The sequence below is a fragment of the Zootoca vivipara genome, chromosome 3 (assembly GCF_965207765.1).
Source record: "Zootoca vivipara chromosome 3, rZooViv2.hap1.1, whole genome shotgun sequence".
NCBI classification, from domain to species: domain Eukaryota; kingdom Metazoa; phylum Chordata; class Lepidosauria; order Squamata; family Lacertidae; genus Zootoca; species Zootoca vivipara.
The window spans coordinates 49,190,508-49,209,195 of NC_142586.1; the positions used below are offsets into that span (position 1 = coordinate 49,190,508).

Genomic DNA, 18,688 nt, shown 5'->3' on the forward strand with positions numbered 1-18,688 from the left:
AATAGCAAGTCGCCTCTTGAACAGGGTAACACTCAGGACTCCAAATAGGCATGAGTAAATAACTCGAGTTTTTAGGAGATGGAGTATCATGTCGAAATCTCCTTTGGAAGGGTATTCCAGAGGGTTGGGGCTACGACAGAAAAGGCCTGCTTCAGTGAATTTTTGTATAAGGGGAACTTAAAGTGGAAAGACATTTTCTTTCTAACCACTTGAAGACAACCCACACACACGACATTTTCCACACGCAGCAAGATCCTAGTTTTAAAAAGCATCAAGTCCTGTTTTGAGTGGATGGTCACGTCGTTACCCAGCCATAACCATAAAAAATGTTTGGCGTTCTCCATTGCCTTCTCCCCTTCTTAATTTCAAGTTAACATACCCATACTGTACAAGGAATGACCAATTTCTATGTCGAAAGACAGCTTTCACTCCCGTCCCTGTAAAAAGGCAGCGGGGGTGGATGGGTGGAGGCGGGGGACCCCAAAATGCACAATAAATCAGTTTTCCGGCAGCGGAATGGTCCCTTCAGAGTTTAGTCTTTTCCTATCTCTGTCCCCGTCAACATGTTCGTTCCCTTGGCAGCACTTCGGGAATAGCCGTCAAGCCCAGACCTACAAAATACAGTAACGAGCAAGCGGCAGGTAGCGACCTGGCCATCCGTTTTCACGTTTTCACCTGGCGGGAAACCGCTTCCGTAAAGCAGGCAACCTAACTGGGAATCGTTCTGGCATAGCTCAAAAAGCACATTTGAACGACATTAGCCAGTGCGAACACTTGAACGGCCTTCGCGGAAATAAACAGGAATGAGCGGGCACACAGCTTCCCAGGGCATTTTGGGAGTTGTAGTTTTAACAGAGGGGAGGTGCGGCCTGGCCCTCCGGCCTTCCCCGCGCAACATGCGGAAGCCACGTGTGCGTCGCGGGGTCACGTGGCCTGGCGCTGCCGTAGCGGCTGCCGGCTGTCGAGATGGCGGGCGCTGCCGAGAGGAAGAAGCAGGTTCGCTTCGCTCGTCTGGAGGAGGAGGATGAAGGCGGAGGAGGAGGAAGCCGCTACGAGGCAGATAGTGAGTTGATGGCGGCGGCGCCGCCTTCGGAGGAGCCCCTCGGGGGCTCTGCTGCGCGGCTCGCCCTTCCGCCGCTGGTCGTGGTGGCCGAGGGCGGCAGCGGCGGCCGAAGAAGCCGGGCTGGAGGCGGCGGCGACAGTGCGGCGAAGCGGGAAGCGGCTGTGGCGGCGGCTCCGCGGCGGGCGCTAAAATGGTGCACATCGGCGGCTCTTTGCGCCGCTTTCCTGGGCCTGGTAAGCGCGCGGGTGGGGCGTGGGGGGCGCGCGCACGTTTGTGTCACTCAAAGTTTCTGGGGGTGGGCGTGTGCCACCCAAAATAAAAACTTAGTTGGTCTTTAAGGTGCTACTGAAGGAATTTTTTTATTTTGTTTCGACTCAGACCAACACGGCTACCTACCTGTAACTAAAGTTTCCAGGGTTTCTTCTCCCCCCCCCACCCCCGGTTGTCCATGCGAGGCGACCTCGCATTTCCCTCGCAATGCTGTCGAAGGCCCTCAGTCCACGGAGGAGCCGAAGGAACTTCAGGACGGGACTCGGCACGTTCCGGTCCTTGACACGGACAGAAATGCGGTGTCACCGCCAGTAGATGCGTAAAAACAAGTACACACAGGTGTGTGTGAGAGAGGGAGTCAGCGGTGGAGGGATTTGCGGGGCGCCTATTGCACTGTTCTCCTCAAGTACTTGAAATATATTAGCGTGGCCTTCCCAGGAATGTGGACTAGAGTTTTCATCCACTGCAGCCAAGTGAAGATTTGCAGGTGGTTGTGGCCCAAAACACCTGGAAGGCACTAGGATGCCAAAGGATAATATGGTGAATGGGGCACTCCTGTGTAGTGCAGCTGCAGTCCCAAAATAGAAGCCCTCAGTTGGTTAGGATTTAGATCCTGCCTTTTGCCAGGATGGCCTTAAGATAGCTTGCAATATATATATTTAACCATATAAATTAAATAGGTCAGAGCAGCAGCAACAGAAAAATCCAGGTAAAAAGGAGAAGTATATTTGTAGGGTCAAAGGATGAAGATCTTGTTGCCTATTATATGAAACCACCTAGTGGTTTCTGAGGATTTTGAGTCAGGTGTCGCCAATCCATATGCTGCTGATGCTCTGCAGTTTTTTGTGGTTAAGGTGGGAGAGTGGAAGTGCTAAATTGTTGTTTGATCTTAAATTTATTAATCCATTACCAAGCCCAGTCTCAGCAAAATGGAGGTGCTGTTGGTAGGTGATTCTTCTGTCTCAGACATGGTGTTCAACCTATTGAAGGTGGGGGTTATATGTCTAGCATGTACCAGTAGTTTTTTTTAAGTCACATCATTTTGGTTAGAGTGGCTCCTCTTGCACTGAAATAAGCTCTGGTAATCATAATGTACTTGCTGCTTTTGACGATTATCTGGAAACCACAGTTAGTTCACAATATAGCTGATTGGGGTGGTTTCATGAGCATTTAATTGATCTTAAAACTGCTTTTGATCTTACTCCTAAAATTTTTTAATGGGAGAATAAATATTTGTATTCTGTAGATAAGATACTTCTTTAAAAATTTGAATTACAAGTAATAATCTCCCATTATCCCACTGATTTCAGTTGCTCTTACTTCTGGATAAGTGTGCTTAGGATTGCAAGGAGTGTTGTCACCTACTGACTTATTTTTATTTTTGTATGCCAAGTTTATTAATAACAGAAAGTATGTTTGATTTGCACTTCACATTGATATTTATTTATTTCCAGGGTATGGCCATTGCTATCCTAGGGCCCACATTTGAAGACCTGGCTGCAAATGTGAACAAAAATGTCAGTCAAATTTCTTATATTTTTGTGGGCCGTTCATCGGGGTACTTTGGTGGTTCTCTGATTGGCGGTATACTTTTTGATTGCATGAATGCCCAACTTCTCTTGGGTAAGTACACAGGGAATAATACTGATTTTTATATCATTGCCCTGATTCACAAAAGTTGGATGGGCAATTGCATAGTCAAAAATGTAAGGGCACAAATACGTATGTCACAAGGTTGTGCATGCAGTCCAACCTGAGGGGAAACGGAGTGGATTAAGTTTTTCTTGCTCCCACAGCCCATTCCCCAGGCTGTTTGATACTTTCTTTGCACCGTTGAAGCAAGTCATTCAGTTTTTTTAAAATGGCTTGACTCTTCAGCAGTTATAATTCAATGGAATTCAGCTTTATGGGTAGCTTCCTTGCATGTTAATAACTTTTTTTAGATTGCTGCTTCAATATGCAATCTTAACCTTTTGGAGTCTTAAGACTTCAGTCCTATTCCCACTTACCTGGGAGAAACACACACTGAGTAGACAAGTATATGTCTAAGGAGACCTGTGTAAGATTATACTGTATGCATGCTTTTCATGTCTAAATGTAAAACTAGCATACAGGGTATTTTGTGTGACTAATCTAATGTCTTCTGTTTATTACTTAAATCTAATTGAAACATTTTCCTGGAATTAAAAAAATCCAGAATAAACTTAGATTTGAAATCAAGTATTATAAATTGTAGCTTTTAAAAAGTGCAATATAAAATGGTGTGTTTAATTATTTCTCCCTTATAGGATTTTCTATGCTGGGTACAGCTCTGGGTCTTTATGTCATCCCCTGGTGCAATAAAGCACTTCTGTTAACATTCATGATGTCTGTCATTGGGTTTGCAATGGGAGTCCTTGATACAGGTAATAAAACCACAACACTTGTTTCATGATATTCATCCTGTTTTGAATGATTCAGTTAGGATTATGTTGAATCTAAAATGGCTTACAGTATTTAAATAAAAAATACAATATAAAGAAATATAGTACAGTATATAAAAAGCTGCTACAGTAAAAATGTAAGCAGCAGTTAACAAAGCACTCAGCAAAGCTTAAAAAGCCCGGGAAACCAACTAATGCTGATGCTAAGCCGGCTTCTTTGTGAAGAGCATTTTATAACTGGAGCACCACACCTGAAATGCCCCCCCCCCCGTCTCGCAGTTGCCGCCTTCTGGTGTTGGCAATCAGAGAAGGCCATTGGCAGATGATCTTAGAGCAATGGGAGGTTGATATGGCAGAAGGTGCCTTTGATAATCTTCAGGGTTGATTGACTGTGTGTGATTCTGAATAGAAGAGGTGTAGGGATCAGAAGGGCAAAAGAGTTTTTTGGGAGAGCAGTGCAATCAAGTCAGCTGTTGAGACGGTCTTGAACTGAAGCAGAAATAACAGGAAAGTGAGACACTTTGAAGAAAACTACTGCTTTAGTGGTCATGGAAGAGGTAAGAGATACCATGTGGGGGAAGATGGAGTGTGCACAGTGTTGAAGAAGCTATGGTGATAATCAAACAGATGAGGGAGCAAAGAGCTTAGAGACAGAACAGTTGCTATTGAAGATAAGAGAGTATCCAAGGCAGTAAATGGGGCAGTTAATTCAAAGGTGAAGGTCAAAGGAGCACAGCAGAGGCGGTGTTAGAAACTTAGATATATAAGCTAGGAGCCAAAAGGCTTTTTAAACCAAGATTGCAGTCGCCAACACAGAATGTCTAGTTGCCATTTTTGGGCAAGACTACTCTAAGGTCTTATTTTTCAAATGATGGACCGACTGATTGATTCTCAGTTAAACATCTGGCTAGTTCAGATGACAGCCTTAAGCTAGGTTAATAATACTTTGAGAACTTGAAGAAATATATATTGGCCTATTCAAACCTCTTTTTCTTAATGGTGATACAAACCATTCATAACGTAGGAATATTCTTCACAACTGCGAGCAGGGTAGTGGGGTAGGGTAAGTGAAGACAAGCTACAACAATTAACTATTACATCATTCACTGCTCCTGCTCAGGCTGCACAGAAAAAGCATTTCAGTTGTCATGTATATTAAAGCAGATGGATGGGCATATTGTCAAATAGGAAGAAGGTGAGCCAAGGATTTTGATCTGAAATGATTATTGAGAAGGATCAAGGAGTGATAAAGGGAAGCAGAATGGAGTGGTAATGGGGAACAGTATCATACAGAAGTATGGATTTTGGAGGTTAAAAAACAGTGATATGGGTGTGGTTGTGGTCAGGCACTGCAATTAGCAGGGAGGTCAATGCTAATGCAGCCACAGGAAAGAGGTGAGTGCCAGAAGGAGAGACCACTGAAGGAGAGGGCAGCAGCAGTGGTAGGTATATGCTGGTGGTAGAGAGTCAGATTTTGGTGAGCGCAAGTTGCTGGGGGCTTTAAGAGAAGAAAGGATTGTGAAAGATGATTTCTGAGTGAGGGAGCAGCAGTTCCAGAGGAAGCATGAAAGTAGGAGTGGGGAGCAGTGAATGGGAGACGGCAAGTGAATGCCACAATGCTGGAGGAAGCCACTAGAGTTCCAGAACCGAGAAAAGGCTCTGAAGGAGAAATGGAAAATGATATTGGTAGAGCAGTGAGGGCCATAAAATGCATCGCTGGCAGGTAATCTTGTTGTCTTCAATGATGGGTTGTTTCTATGGTGTAATGCTGGTAAGAGGGTCAAGCAGCTGTGATATCTTGCCTAGTAATGTATCTGCATCTTTCTGTTGCAAACATAAGTGCTTTCCTTGAAACTTTTTTCTTAAGGCAGTCATTTTAATGATTGATTTTAATGTTTTTATATTGCTATACACCGCCCTGGTATTTTATGAGAGTATGGGATATAAATTCTTATCAGTAAGCAAACCTTTGACCTTTGAAGTGTCACTGTCAAGCAAACTTTCTGTGTTTCTGTGAATAGAGGCCATTGAATACCTCCTGCTATTTATTCATAATATTATCAAAACAGTGTTTTCAGCAGGAACTGTTCGCTAACAATTACAGAATTTTATGGAAATTTTCACTTAGTTATTGAAATAATTGTGAAGCTTTATAGTTGACATTGAATATGTTCTGTTAAGTTGACCTCATTCTGCATACTGGTGAGCAGATGGATTCCATTTAATTAAGATGCTATACATATTATTGCATATAGTGCTGGTCACTTGAGAGAACCTGGATTCTGCCTGTTGAGAATTTTGAAGGAACTCCTTGCTGTCTTACCTCTTATGCTCTCCTCCCCTGTGTTTCATTCACCAACTGGCATGACCCGCATACAGCTGCCAGTTGTCGTCCCCCTGAACCCCCCCCTCACCTGTGCTCACTGAGTGAAAGTATGATGTAGGGCTTTGCATGTGTGATGGGGGAACCAGGGTTATCCTAGTTGTCCTAATCATTTGTTCAGGCCCTATGTGTTTACAGTTGAATGTGCACAGGGCCCATCAGCAGGGTGGGATTCAGTAGGTACAAGCTTAACTCTTCACACACTGAATATGGATTGGGAGTGTGAGAAGAGGGCTTTTAGTAAGACTTGTGGGGATGGAAGAGCTGCTAGTCTATCTGCTTTTCATCACTTCTTCCCCCCTCAACTCCTGAGTGGGGGGGGGCTCCTTGTGGCTTTACAGATACTGTTGGGTGCTAGTTCTCGGCGTCTCTGAATATTGGCCCTACTGACTGTGGCTGATGGGGATTTAAGCCAAGCAGCAACTGGAGGGCAACTGGAGGTTCCCACCCTGGGAAGGTACACTGGGAATTGAAAACAGGCTAACTAGCCACAGCTCCCCCTTTCCTTTCGTTTGACTGTAATCCCTTCTAGTTTCCTGTGCCTGTTGATGAGGGAGCCTTCAGAGTTCTTAGCAGGTGGAGTGAGGTTGCTCTTGAGTGATGATGTGTAGTTCCAAGAAATTTCTGAATATGGAAACTATACCCTATATATTTTCTTTACCCCACAGGTGGCAATGTTCTTGCCTTGGACACATGGGGAGCAGAGGCCGGTCCGCATATGCAGGCCTTACACTTCAGTTTTGCTCTGGGTGCTTTTGTGGCTCCCATCCTGGCCAAGATGGCGCTAGGTGGCTCCGCTATTGATTCTCCGGTTCTGTTGGGTGGTAATGTTGACAATCAGTCTGTCGTGAATTCTCTTCCTGCTGCTACACCAGTCCTGAAGCTGCATTTAAGCTTGAACTTTATGTGGTCTTATGTTGTTATAGGCAGTTATCTTTTGCTTGTTGCATTGTTTTTCCTTGTTTTGTGTTTGAAGAGCAGTCCCGTCCGCGACAGGACAAAGTTTTCCACACAGAAATACGAGATTGCTAAATACCACCGTGCCGTCATATGTCTCCTCTCTGTGTTCTTTTTCTGGTATGTAGGGGCAGAGGTCACTTATGGTTCTTACATTTTTACCTATGCAAAAACCTTTGCTGGCATGAAGGAACATGAAGCAGCTGGGTTGAATTCCCTCTTTTGGGGATCATTTGCAGCTTGCAGGGGACTGGCAATCTGTTTTGCTGCTTGCTCTTACCCTGGAACTATGATCCTTCTGAGTGTCATAGGTTCCACTCTGTCATGCCTATTCCTGGCACTGTTTAGTACATACCCAATCTCTCTGTGGCTTGGCTCTGCAGTGTATGGAGCGTCCATGGCGACTATCTTCCCTAGCGGCATTTCCTGGATTGAGCAGTATACAACCATCCAAGGGAAATCTGCAGCATTATTTGTAATGGGTGCAGCTCTGGGGGAAATGTGTATTCCTGCAGTGGTTGGCTTCCTTCAAGGACACTTTCCTGCTATCCCTGTGCTCATGTATTCTGCATTGGGAGCAGCAACCATGACATCAGTGCTGTTCCCCGTGATGTATAAATTAGCTACATCACCCTGTGATGCTAAACTGAAGGGTGCTGGAGATGGTGAGCTCCAGGAAGCCTTATTATCCCATTCTCATCTTGAGGAGGAGGAGGAGGATGATGATGGCAGAGAATGGAATGAAGTAGACTTTGAAGTAATTGAGATGAATGACACTATGAGGAACTCTGTCATAGAAACATCCAAGAAGATCGAAGGGGAATCAACACCTGCCACCTCTGGTCACCCTTCTTCAAGAAACATTTTTAATTCTTCTCCTCAGCTTACTCTCGGCTCCCCAAAACAAAAGAATTCTAGTAAGAATGACTAAGCCTCTCTTGCTTTAAGAACAAGAGGTTCACCAGACACTTCATTAAAGTGGTGAGAAGCTTGGTTCAATCCCAGTTAAATTTGGTTTTTGGTATAACTGTGTATTTGCAGGTAGCAAAAAGGGATGATGTGGTGGAGCCATTTATGCGAGCGTGATGGTAGTAGAAAAAGCAAACAAAAGCCAGGTTTTCATAAATCCATATTCTAGTGGTTCTTTAGGCAGATGGTGAGCTTACATCTGGGAAGTGTAGTAAAATAATCACGACTGTCTTGATTCATATCTGATTTCTATACTGAACATTGTAAGCAAGCTTTGACCAAAGGAGGTTGCATTTCATTTGAACCATAGTGTGATACTTAGCAAGGTACCTTATGAGGGCACCAGGGATAGTCCTCATTCTGTAAATAGCTATCTTTGTGTTCCTAAGATGTTGATTCCAAGATTTACTCTAATAATAAGTATATTTTTAAGAAAGTGAAAAAAATGTTGTTTTGCAGCTTTTGAATAGCTGTATCTGAATTATTTTCGAAAAGCAAAAGTATCACATTATGAAAATATTTAATTCTTTAGTACTTATGTTATTGATACAGGCAATTTTTAATTTGTTTGGAGGTTATGTTCCCGTGCACATCGATGGAGCACGTGTAAGCCTGTTCTGCTCCTGCCCCACCCCTTTTCGTGACATCTTTAGGAGGTTTGGGGGCTACTTCAGGTTCAGAGCCATGTGGGTGATTGCACATCGTTCAGACAATCCTAAATTGATCGTTGCCTGTACTTTCTCTGGGAGCAAGCTAAAACCCAGGCACATCTATTTCCCTTTTAGTATGAGTAAGCCCTATCCATCCTATTTTCATTAACAGAACTTACAAGTCATATCATTTTATTTTATTGAAGCACATGGCAACAGCAGTTTGCTAGGTTACTGTAGAAGGGAAATTCTGTAATCTATAATGGCAGTTCATCCAGATCCTTACCCTCAATAATGCCACTTGGTAGAGGTGTTCTTTCTAGAACATGCAGAATGTGGTTTAAAGAACACAACATTGCAAGCACTCACTAGAAGAGCACAGGCTGTGCTTTCTTCCCCCACTCCAATCCAGGCATAAGTTCTCAACTTATTAGTGTACAGACTGTCCATACATAATAAATGCTCTTTTGTAACTGCTGTATAATTGGAATGGCATTATTTATGACTTTACAATTAAATGGCAAGATTCTGTGGTATGTGGTTTGTTCATGGTGAAACAGAGGAATTGTGGACTGGAACTTGGGAAAGCTAGCATTTTGGCTGTAGACAATGAAGCTACCTCAATGGGATGATTCTTAATATTAAAAGCTGAATAAGTGAAGATGTCAGTCTTTAAAAAACTAAGCATTAATATGCAATAAATTGCGGATTAGACTAAATTTGTACACCATTTCACAATTAGAAATATTACAAACTTAAAAAGCCAGAGTTAATTGTGTTTCCATTAACTGAATCTCATTAGTAAATTTCTTAACAGTTTGAACTGCCCGAAGTGTGTATATCCAACTTATTGCCTGTAAGAACTAGGATCCAAAATACTACTTTACGCATGCATAAAGGATTGAATATGTGCAGGGGATTGTTTACCCTCCTCATTTTGAATGGTGCACCTCATTGCCATAACAAGAAGTTTTCCATGCACTATGAAAACCTGTTGTTGCTGAATTATGGTTTCAAAGTTTCTTTGGGGCCACAGATGAAGCCATGTGGTTGTGTGGTAGCCTTTTTGTTGATGAAAATAGCTGCCGATTGTTGGGTGAAATCAAATCAAGAGCATGGTAATAGCTTATGTTTTTGAAGAATTTGTGCTGAGTTGTGGGTGTTGGGTATTAAAGGTCATATTAAGGATTCTTGCTCTTGCTTGGGGTTCTAAGTACTGTAAATACTGTACTGTAACTCAAAACTCAGTATTTACTTGAGGAATCGGGTCCTTTCCTACAATGCAAATGTTATTCCTGGTATATTTGTGATTGTTTTGTATGAAATGGCATTATGAAATAGATCAGTTCTGCAATTTGCACCTTTTGACAACTTGTTTTAACTCTAATCAATGCTACATTTGCCTTAAATGTTATAGCTCTTATTTGGGTCTGATTATTATTTTCTCTCAAGTGTGTGTCTATTGGTAAGGTAATTTTGTAATGTAAATGTAGCTAGGGAGTTAATTGATTGTGTTTACAGGGGTATTGGGAAGTGTGATATTTTCTTGAATAAAAATTATTTATTTATCAATGTGAGCCTTGACCACCATTTCTTAGGGAATCCAATAATCAAGTCCATGACATTCATTGTTTCTCTAATGACCAACTTTGTATGTAACTAAGCCATGATTCAAGAGACCAGAAATAAATCCTGAGTTGTTTCAGTCAAACCATTCTCTCTCTCCATAGTTTGGTATGTTTTCCAGGTGCTCCTGCTTGTGGGGTGGCCAAAGGAACTATGAAAAAGAGTGCCAGGTTCACACAATAGACAAAGCCATGAAAAATTTAGTAAGGTAAGAAGCAATTGTGTAAACAGGTCATTTAACAGTATTCTTGGGGGATTGTGATACTAAATTGTGATCAAAGGTGGATTTCTTTAGAATTAAAAATGATGGTTTTGACACTAGCTTCAGTTTTTAGGGACTGTCATTTTGGAACTCATTGGCCATTATTGTTAAAGAAAAGCACTACAGCTACAGTGAAGTTTAAAAATGCACATACATTTATTTTATTTTACTATGGTTTCCATTAATTTTTAAAACAAAATGATTTTCAATTAAAAAATGCACTGACCACATAATTCCTTTTAATTTTATAGTTATACAAATATTCTAAATACACATTTTCTCAAGATGATGGCAAATAAGATTTAACTGTACAGTACATCATGAAATATTAAGCATATTTAGAAGCAATAGAAATGTCTATACAAAAGCAAAAATGGAATAAAATTTCTTATTTAAAGTATTGCAACAGTCCCACAGGTTTGTAACAAAAATGTCTTTGCACAGTTCTTCACAATGCCCCAATTAATAGCTAAAGCAAGACAGTGATTTTTAGAAAATGTTTCAAAAATGCTACACGCTACTGTTTGCACAGTCTGGTCAAAACAACAAAGCTACTTGGAATCAAGCAAAACTTGGGAGAAATACTCCAACCAATTTTAAAATTGTCCGTATAAAATTCATTGCACATTATTTTTACTCAGTTGTTTGAAAAGTAAAAAAGTCTATTTACAAAATATTCTGCAGTCAAAATTATAAAGTGGATGAGATATCTATAAGTAACATCCTGATACTGACAATTCAATAAAACACAATGACATTTCCCCAAAGATTTTCAGTACTTCAGAAGCCCACTGGGAAAGTTTTTATATTGAAATGGATTTACAAGATGTTAACACAGCTATTTCAACATCTGTATTATAAAACAGTATGTTACAAAGGCAGAAGAAAGAGGAAAATTGACATTGTAAAAAGTCAGTTATTAATAGATTAACAAGTGTTTTTCAATTTACTTAGGACAAACATTTATTATTTCTCAGAGTAGGTCGACAATGAATGAAAATTCTAGACAAGATGAAATTGAAGGACCATGCATGATAGTTTTAGAATGGTAAACATTAATAAAAAAAATAGCACCTGCATTCCTGCTATTATAGGCAATCTAAAATTGATCAAGTAGCTGGCGAAGATACGGTGCCTTTGATAATTCTCTGCTCACTCTTGAGACCTTGTAAAGTACAGGACAATTCAGTGAAACACAAGGTATCTGTCGCTCCAAGCAGCCTGTACAATTCTTGCATATCTAGAGGTGCATAAAATGGAGTAGTGTAAAACTCACGTAACTAGAAGAATTAATAATCATGGCTACAACATTTACTTGGAGGAAGACAGGTGAGATGGGACCAACACTAAAAGAAACGTGAGTAGGGTTGTAGGAAATGAATGGGCTTTCCAGAGAAAGGGAAGGAAAGGCCAGAACCAACCAACCCCATAAAAATACAGCAGTGATGCCTACGCTACAGGTTGGATCCCCATATGGGACAACAGCCTCTTCCTGAGTTGCAGGAGGGAGCTCACATTCCGCTTGAGAACACCTTCACTCAAAGGAAAAAATTAAGCATAAATAATGGAGAATATTTTAACAAAAATTCTAGCTGACTCACTCTTAACATTTTAGTGTCATGCATCTGGCAAGGTAAGAGGATTTATAAACTGCAAGAGCTGCATTGCAGATAAGATTGATTTTGGCTATATATGTGGGATTATCAAAATACAGTGGTGCCTCGCTAGATGAATGCCCTGTAAGACGATTTTTCTGCTATACGAATAGGTTTTGCGATCGGAGGTTGCCTCGCAAGACGATGAGTTTTTTTATGGCCACTGCTTCGTCTTGCGAAGTGTGGCCATAAAAACCTCTGATTGCAAAACCTAAAGGGGCATTCGTCTAGCAAAGGGGAACAAGCTGCAGCACAGGAAGAAGGCAAAGGAAGACCAGCTGAGAAGCGTTGACAGCTGTCACTGCCTCTCAGCTGATCTTCCTTTGCCTTCTTCCGGCAGCTGCAGTTCGTTCCCCTTTGTGTTCCACTGGTCTCTGCCGGTGAGGGGGGGCCGCTTCTCGCCGTGTAAAGCCGGCATGGGGTGCAGCCTCGGAAGCCTCCGAAACTGCACCCCATGCCGGCTTTGCGCTGCGACTTTCTCAGGGAAAGCAAGCGGGCGGGCTAGGTGTCCCCCGCTTGCGTTCCCTGAGAAGGCACCCGGCTTTCTCAGCGAAGGCAAGCGGGGGACACCTAGCCCGCCCGCTTGTCTTCGCCGAGAAAGCCGAGTGTCTGGGGAGGCAGGCGGGGGGAGGCAGGCGGGAGAAGGTGTTTCCCCGCACCCCCGGCACAGAGCGCAACTTCGGGTCTCTGAAGTTGCGTTCAGTGTCGAGGGAGGCAGGCGCTGCGGGGGGCTTTTTGCCATTTGCCTTCCCCGAGTCAAGGGGGAGGCAAACTGCGAAAAGCCCCCGGCCGCAGCGCCACACTTCGGCTCTGGCACTGGTTTGGCGGCAGTGGGGGAAAGGCGCAGGATCATTCCTTCGCCTTTCCCCCACCCCTCCCGACAGAGCCAGATCCGACGAAGCTTCAGAAGCTTCGTCCAATCCTGCTCTGTCATTGGCAGCAGCGGCGCTTGCTCTCTTGGCTCGGGGAAGCGCCTGCCTGCCTTCCCCGAGCCAAGAGAGCAAGCGCCGCCGCTGCCACCAGTTCCCCCGGAGCCCATAGGAACGCATTAATTGACTTTTAATGCATTCCTATGGGAAACGGTGCCTTGCTATACGAAATTTTCGTAGGACGAATTGAGTCCTGGAACGAATTAATTTCGTCTAGCGAGGCACCACTGTATTAAGGTATATTTGACATAAATACACTGAAAATATTTATGAGAGTACAGTTCCATTAAATCCTGGTACTGCTTGGTAATATTAAATAATATCCTGAAATTAACAGAAGAGTGGGGAATATACTTTTAATGGCAGAAATTCTAACAGTTTCAAAGTGGAAACTGGATGATGATCCTTTGATAAAAGAGTGGCTTACTAAGCCTGTTTACAACCAAATTCAGTCAGATTTAATTTCTGTACAAAGCAAACATAACCTGTCACATAAAAGGAAGATCTGTATGATGGGGTTCTTGTGTAATATATTGGGGAGTTCAACATAATTTTGTATTAAAAGGTCATTCATTAGCCTGCCAGTTTCTCTGATAGCACTTTTTCATCCCTCTGGAATACCTTTTGTGAAAGTTCGTTATTTTGCTTTTAAGGGAACATGTTTATACTTAACTATTAAAAAACAAAAGGTGCTGTTTTCTCCATCTCAGAAAAAATTTATTTAGGTTCAAGTTTATTAGAAGCAAAATAAATTATTTCCCCTACCTTGGCTAGGTGTTCATGTTTATGCTCCAGCTCTCGAATTTCTTGATTAAGAATCACTACTACATGCTGTGGTTGGCTTCTACATTTACTGCAGATGCCATGCTGAGTCAATTCATCACACACAGGACAGTGTAGAGTAGTGAAATACTGGGAAATTGTCCCTTTTCGGCTTTCCTGCTCGCTGTGGGATGTGGTAGCAGCTTTCTGGATCTACAGGGTTTAAAAATATTTGATACATATGAATAATAACTATTTTTGCCAACATACTTTGATCAAATTTACACCGTCTCAAATTAGATTGCTGAGTCTTGGTATCATACGTTCCCCAAGACGTTATCAAAACATCAACAAGTCCATTCAAAACTGTTGGAGCTGAGATTTTTCCTACTACCACTAGGTGGAGCTGAACACCCATTTTGAGTTCAGCTTCACATGCTACCGGTAAGTGAAACCGTTCTTGAGAGGCTGCCCACACACAAGGTTCATATCAGGATGGATGAAAGCCAACCCTATTAATGTGTTGTGGAAATCCACCTTAGATACCTTGTTTTCCATTTGGCCAACTAATACCAGGTGGGAACCAGAGGTATGAACACTCTGAGATTTGGGTCTATAGCAAGTCAACTCCTTGTCTGCATACACATAACCTGTAGATGTGTGTTTTGCTTTATTTGCTTTCTTCTTTATTGTGCATTGCTATTACTGTGGGTAGTCTCTTTCCTACAACAATCTCCCTAGTAAGTCTTGAACTTCATCAAGTGAGAGGGGATTGGAAGGAATATCTATTTGTTAACCTGTGCCAAACCTGTTAGTGATTCATCAGGTAACTGGATGAACTGTTGGATATAGTCTCACCTTCCCTCCCACAGCAGCCATGGGCTCATGTTGGTAGGGATACCCTCTACCCTTTCCATTTGGTTGAATAACACTGATCGTTGGAGAGCCAATTCAACAACCAGTACTAACTGTTTTAAACTACTTATCTATAAAAACTCTATTCCAGCTGTAGCTATATCCAGAATTTACTATTTCACCTACTTACCCTTGGTAATTCATGATACCAACTGAAAACATCTATGCCAATAAGTGATAAGATTCTAGCCAGTGGAGGAAGAATTTGTTTGGTGATGTAGTAAGTGGCATTCAGACGCAGGCTTGGATCCTGTAGAACCTCAATTGGCCGCCTAACCAACTGTATGAGGGGCAGTCCCGGCACGCCATACACAATGACATAGGGCACCCTTTCACCAACTCGCGGCTCAGACCGCCGATCATAGGCAAGCATCCTTCTGTTGGGACAAATAAAATCAATCTCAAAATATATGGCCCACAAATGAGACAGACAGATCTATGTACCTGTTTCAACTCCCATTAATAATCTCCATATATTCTTGCAATCCTTTCCTATCAGTCTTGCCAGTTTGCACAGCAACAGTAAACATACAAGGAGAGAATGAAACAGCACCTTATGCAACCACAGAATAATTCTAGAAAGTGAGGACATGTTATACTCACCACTGCACCTTAGGGCTGAGGCTGCATTCACAGTGGTTTATTCATTTCCCCCTACATTTCCCAGACTGTTAATTTCTGCTTTGTATTTGTGCTTTCACATGACATAAAAGCCACTTCCAGAAACAGCAGAGGTTTAGGGCTCATTTTCATGTTATTTGCTTCCAGAAAAAAATATCTGTTTGCAAACAAGTGCTAAATTTGCACTATATGCTATATATGGTTATATGGGAGGTTGGGTCAGCCAGAAGCACTTCTAATTCTTTGAGGAAACCCTCCAGCCTCACAAACAGAACCCCCCACCTGAATTGTCTGTGTGTTCCTCGCTTAGCATCCCTTGCTTCTGCCCACAACCATCTACTACTCTGGGGCTCTTAGTCCCCCCTTCAATGTTGAGCACTATGAGGCCCCATACTTTTGCCCCGAAGTCTGGAGCCTCTGACAGAACCACTATTCCAGACTTTTCCCTCTGAAGGAAGAGTGCAGAACAAGCTGTGGATGTATTTAGGACCTGGCTGATGGAAAATATATCTATCTACAGAACTGTCACAATGGAAGTGACCCGAAGGGCCATCTAGTCCAAACCCCTGCAATACAGGGATTACAGCTAAGGAGCTCCCACTGATCCATATTTTATATTTTAATGTAATAAAATCCTGATATTCTCAGAAGTATAAATTTCTGTAGTAGGTATTTAATGCATCTTTGAACTCCCATAACGAGAATGATTTAATATAAACTAAAATGATCTCACAGTGCCATTCATTATATATCCTTGTTACCTTGTGATTTCTAGAGCTGGTACACAGGCTCCAGGTCTGTATGTAGAACTTCCTCTGTACTCCTTTGCAAATATGAAGTCTTGCATGCTGGCCTTCCCTTCTAATAATTTCATGCACTGATTTTGCACATATTGCTTGATACGACTTATATCACGTGTTTCAAAGAGCAACTTAATAGAACACTCAAGCATCTGAAAAAGTGTATTAAAAAGATTTTAAAGTCATTTGAAACACTAAAGGCATTTTAAACATTCCCATTCTGAATCCCTCAACTTTCACCTTTGGCATTTCCCCCCAATATGTGGAACTGATACTATACTAAAAAGAACTTCTGAACACAATAAAATGCCTGTGCCACTTTACCTTGGAAACAGCAGGGCAAGAATCTCTTCTGACAGTTTCTATGCCTTTTGCATCAAATACTGGGTCCTTCTGTTCCAGTGATTCATACATGTAACCAACATACCTCTTCTTGGTTTGCAAAATACATGGCAAATAGACCTGCAATGCAAAGAAAAACTTTGCAAGTCTAGATATAAGAGAAATGCAGGCAAACTTCAGGACTGAACGCTTTTCTTTACTGCTCATAATTAGACCCAAGTCACCCTTAAATGATATATCTACATTACTAAGCGACATATTCTATTTTAGGCCCTAAGTGAGAGGATGAGATGGTAAATTGTGCGTGCATGACAGGCTTTCTCAACTCAGAGAAGCTTCAAAAACAGCAATTTGAAGAGCTCTCTCTGTGTGTGGACTGGGGGCTAGAAGGGAGGATATGAAAGCCCTCATTGTGTACATGTAAACACTTGGATGCACTGAAAGAGTTTCCGTTAACCATAAAATATTTTCAAGCATATTTACACTTAGAGCAGATTTATTTCTGAATTTGAAAAATGTTTCATTTTTCTTAAATTGGGAAAAAACTAGACTGGATGTTTGTTAATCTCTGAATGTACATCTTTGTCCTTATTCAATTAGTGTACAAACATCTTAAGTTATATTATTATTCAATCAACCTGATCACTGTGCTAGGCAGAACTGCAAATGTATCCATAGTACCACCAGACATGGACAGAAGTATAATGCAGAACATTCTCTGACCCCTTGGGTACTGTGGAGTTCAAAAACCATTTACCATGCAATTTTATTTGTTTTATTATTTTGTCCAGTTTTACTGACAAAATATTTTCTCCCTGCTCACACCAATAAAAAAGGAGAAAGATGGACCTTCTCCTCAGGCATAAAGACGACAAAGGGAAGTGTAGCAGAAGGAAAAGATAGAGAAGGAAAATCAGTTTGACAACAAAAGAAAGTGATGGATTATAAAATAGGTACTTAAATCCAATTGAGGGAAGTCTGATATTTCCTTGCAGTTTTAAACCACCTATTCCATGACACTTGCAATCTCACCTTCATTATTGACTTTTTGGGCAGGTTCCAAGAAACCCCAGAGCTAGACTCTAATATTAGTACCCTCTCACAAATCCCTTCTGGAGAGGAAAATGGGAGATTTTTGTTCTGGGTTTGATGTTCTGCAGCAAAACAGAACAGCTATGTGATGAAGGTCACTAAGGACACTGGAATAGTCAATGAGGTTGATGGCAGTGAATCAATGAAGAGCAATAGTGGAAAAGCCTCAGTCAAAGCATGTTAAGTTCAGTGCAATTTCTGTGCAAGATTGCATTCATTTGTACGGGGAGTGTGTGCACACTCGCTGTATTTTTATGTTCATGTTCCCCCCTTTGTGTGGGGGAGGCAAAGATGTAGCTTGGGTTTCCTGCAGAATGCAGGACTGTTGTGCATGCACTGATGCATGGAAAGTTCAATCCTGCTTGGTGTAGGTGCATTTTTATAGGCGGTCTTTGTTTTTTATGGTTTTGTTTCTTTAAGTGATAAGCTAGCAGCTCTTCCCAGGTTTGCTTTCCCATCCAAATTACTTCTTCTTTTAACACTTTAATATCTATTTCTTAACCTGCTCATTATGTCACTTTCTGGAAAGGTGTCCTGTTAAATGTTGCAGTCAGGTAAACACTCAGATTTCTCTTACCTTTTCAAACTTCAGTTTTACTGGTTTGGGGTTGGTAGCTGTTACAGCTTCAGCAATTTCCTGGCCAATCTTAAAAGACTGTTCCTTGGTAGCTCCTTTCAGTAGTACAAACATGCTGAAATAAGATAAGGGAAATCAAGAAATGACTGTTTAGCTTTCCCACTCTAAAAATATTCCAAAAGTATGGCAACTTTCTCTCTCTCTCTCCTTGGGACTAAAAACAGAAAATGAACAAGTAAGCAATTGATATTTTTTATTTATTAAATTGGTATAGTGCTCTTCATCCATAGATCTCAGGGCAGTTCACAACATAAAAATACAAGATAAATACACAAGAGAGAGATATCTGAAGTTTGTAATGGAGTGGATGTGAGAAGGTGAAATGAAAGTTA

The 18,688-nt window shown here is 41.7% G+C and overlaps 2 protein-coding genes across 2 annotated transcripts in view; one reads left to right on the forward strand and one right to left on the reverse strand.

Moving 5' to 3' along the window:
* Positions 1 to 917: 917 nt before the first annotated feature.
* On the forward strand, positions 918 to 10,287 carry SLC60A2 (solute carrier family 60 member 2). The gene is made up of 4 exons (XM_035109082.3): positions 918 to 1,296; positions 2,788 to 2,956; positions 3,622 to 3,738; positions 6,808 to 10,287. Exons 1-4 carry the CDS (start codon positions 967 to 969, stop codon positions 8,025 to 8,027), a joined length of 1,836 nt encoding a protein of 611 aa, XP_034964973.1. The 5' UTR covers positions 918 to 966; the 3' UTR covers positions 8,028 to 10,287.
* Positions 10,288 to 10,735: 448 nt separating this feature from the next.
* REV3L (REV3 like, DNA directed polymerase zeta catalytic subunit) overlaps positions 10,736 to 18,688 on the reverse strand; it is a 62,688-nt gene continuing 54,735 nt past the window's right edge. The window contains exons 27-32 of the mRNA XM_035109081.3: positions 18,297 to 18,411; positions 16,610 to 16,747; positions 16,247 to 16,437; positions 14,995 to 15,241; positions 13,953 to 14,162; positions 10,736 to 11,843 (exon numbers count right to left, since the gene is read on the reverse strand). Coding sequence (XP_034964972.3) covers positions 11,703 to 11,843; positions 13,953 to 14,162; positions 14,995 to 15,241; positions 16,247 to 16,437; positions 16,610 to 16,747; positions 18,297 to 18,411 — 1,042 coding nt within the window. The 3' untranslated portion in view covers positions 10,736 to 11,702. The remainder of the gene's footprint in view (positions 11,844 to 13,952; positions 14,163 to 14,994; positions 15,242 to 16,246; positions 16,438 to 16,609; positions 16,748 to 18,296; positions 18,412 to 18,688) is intronic.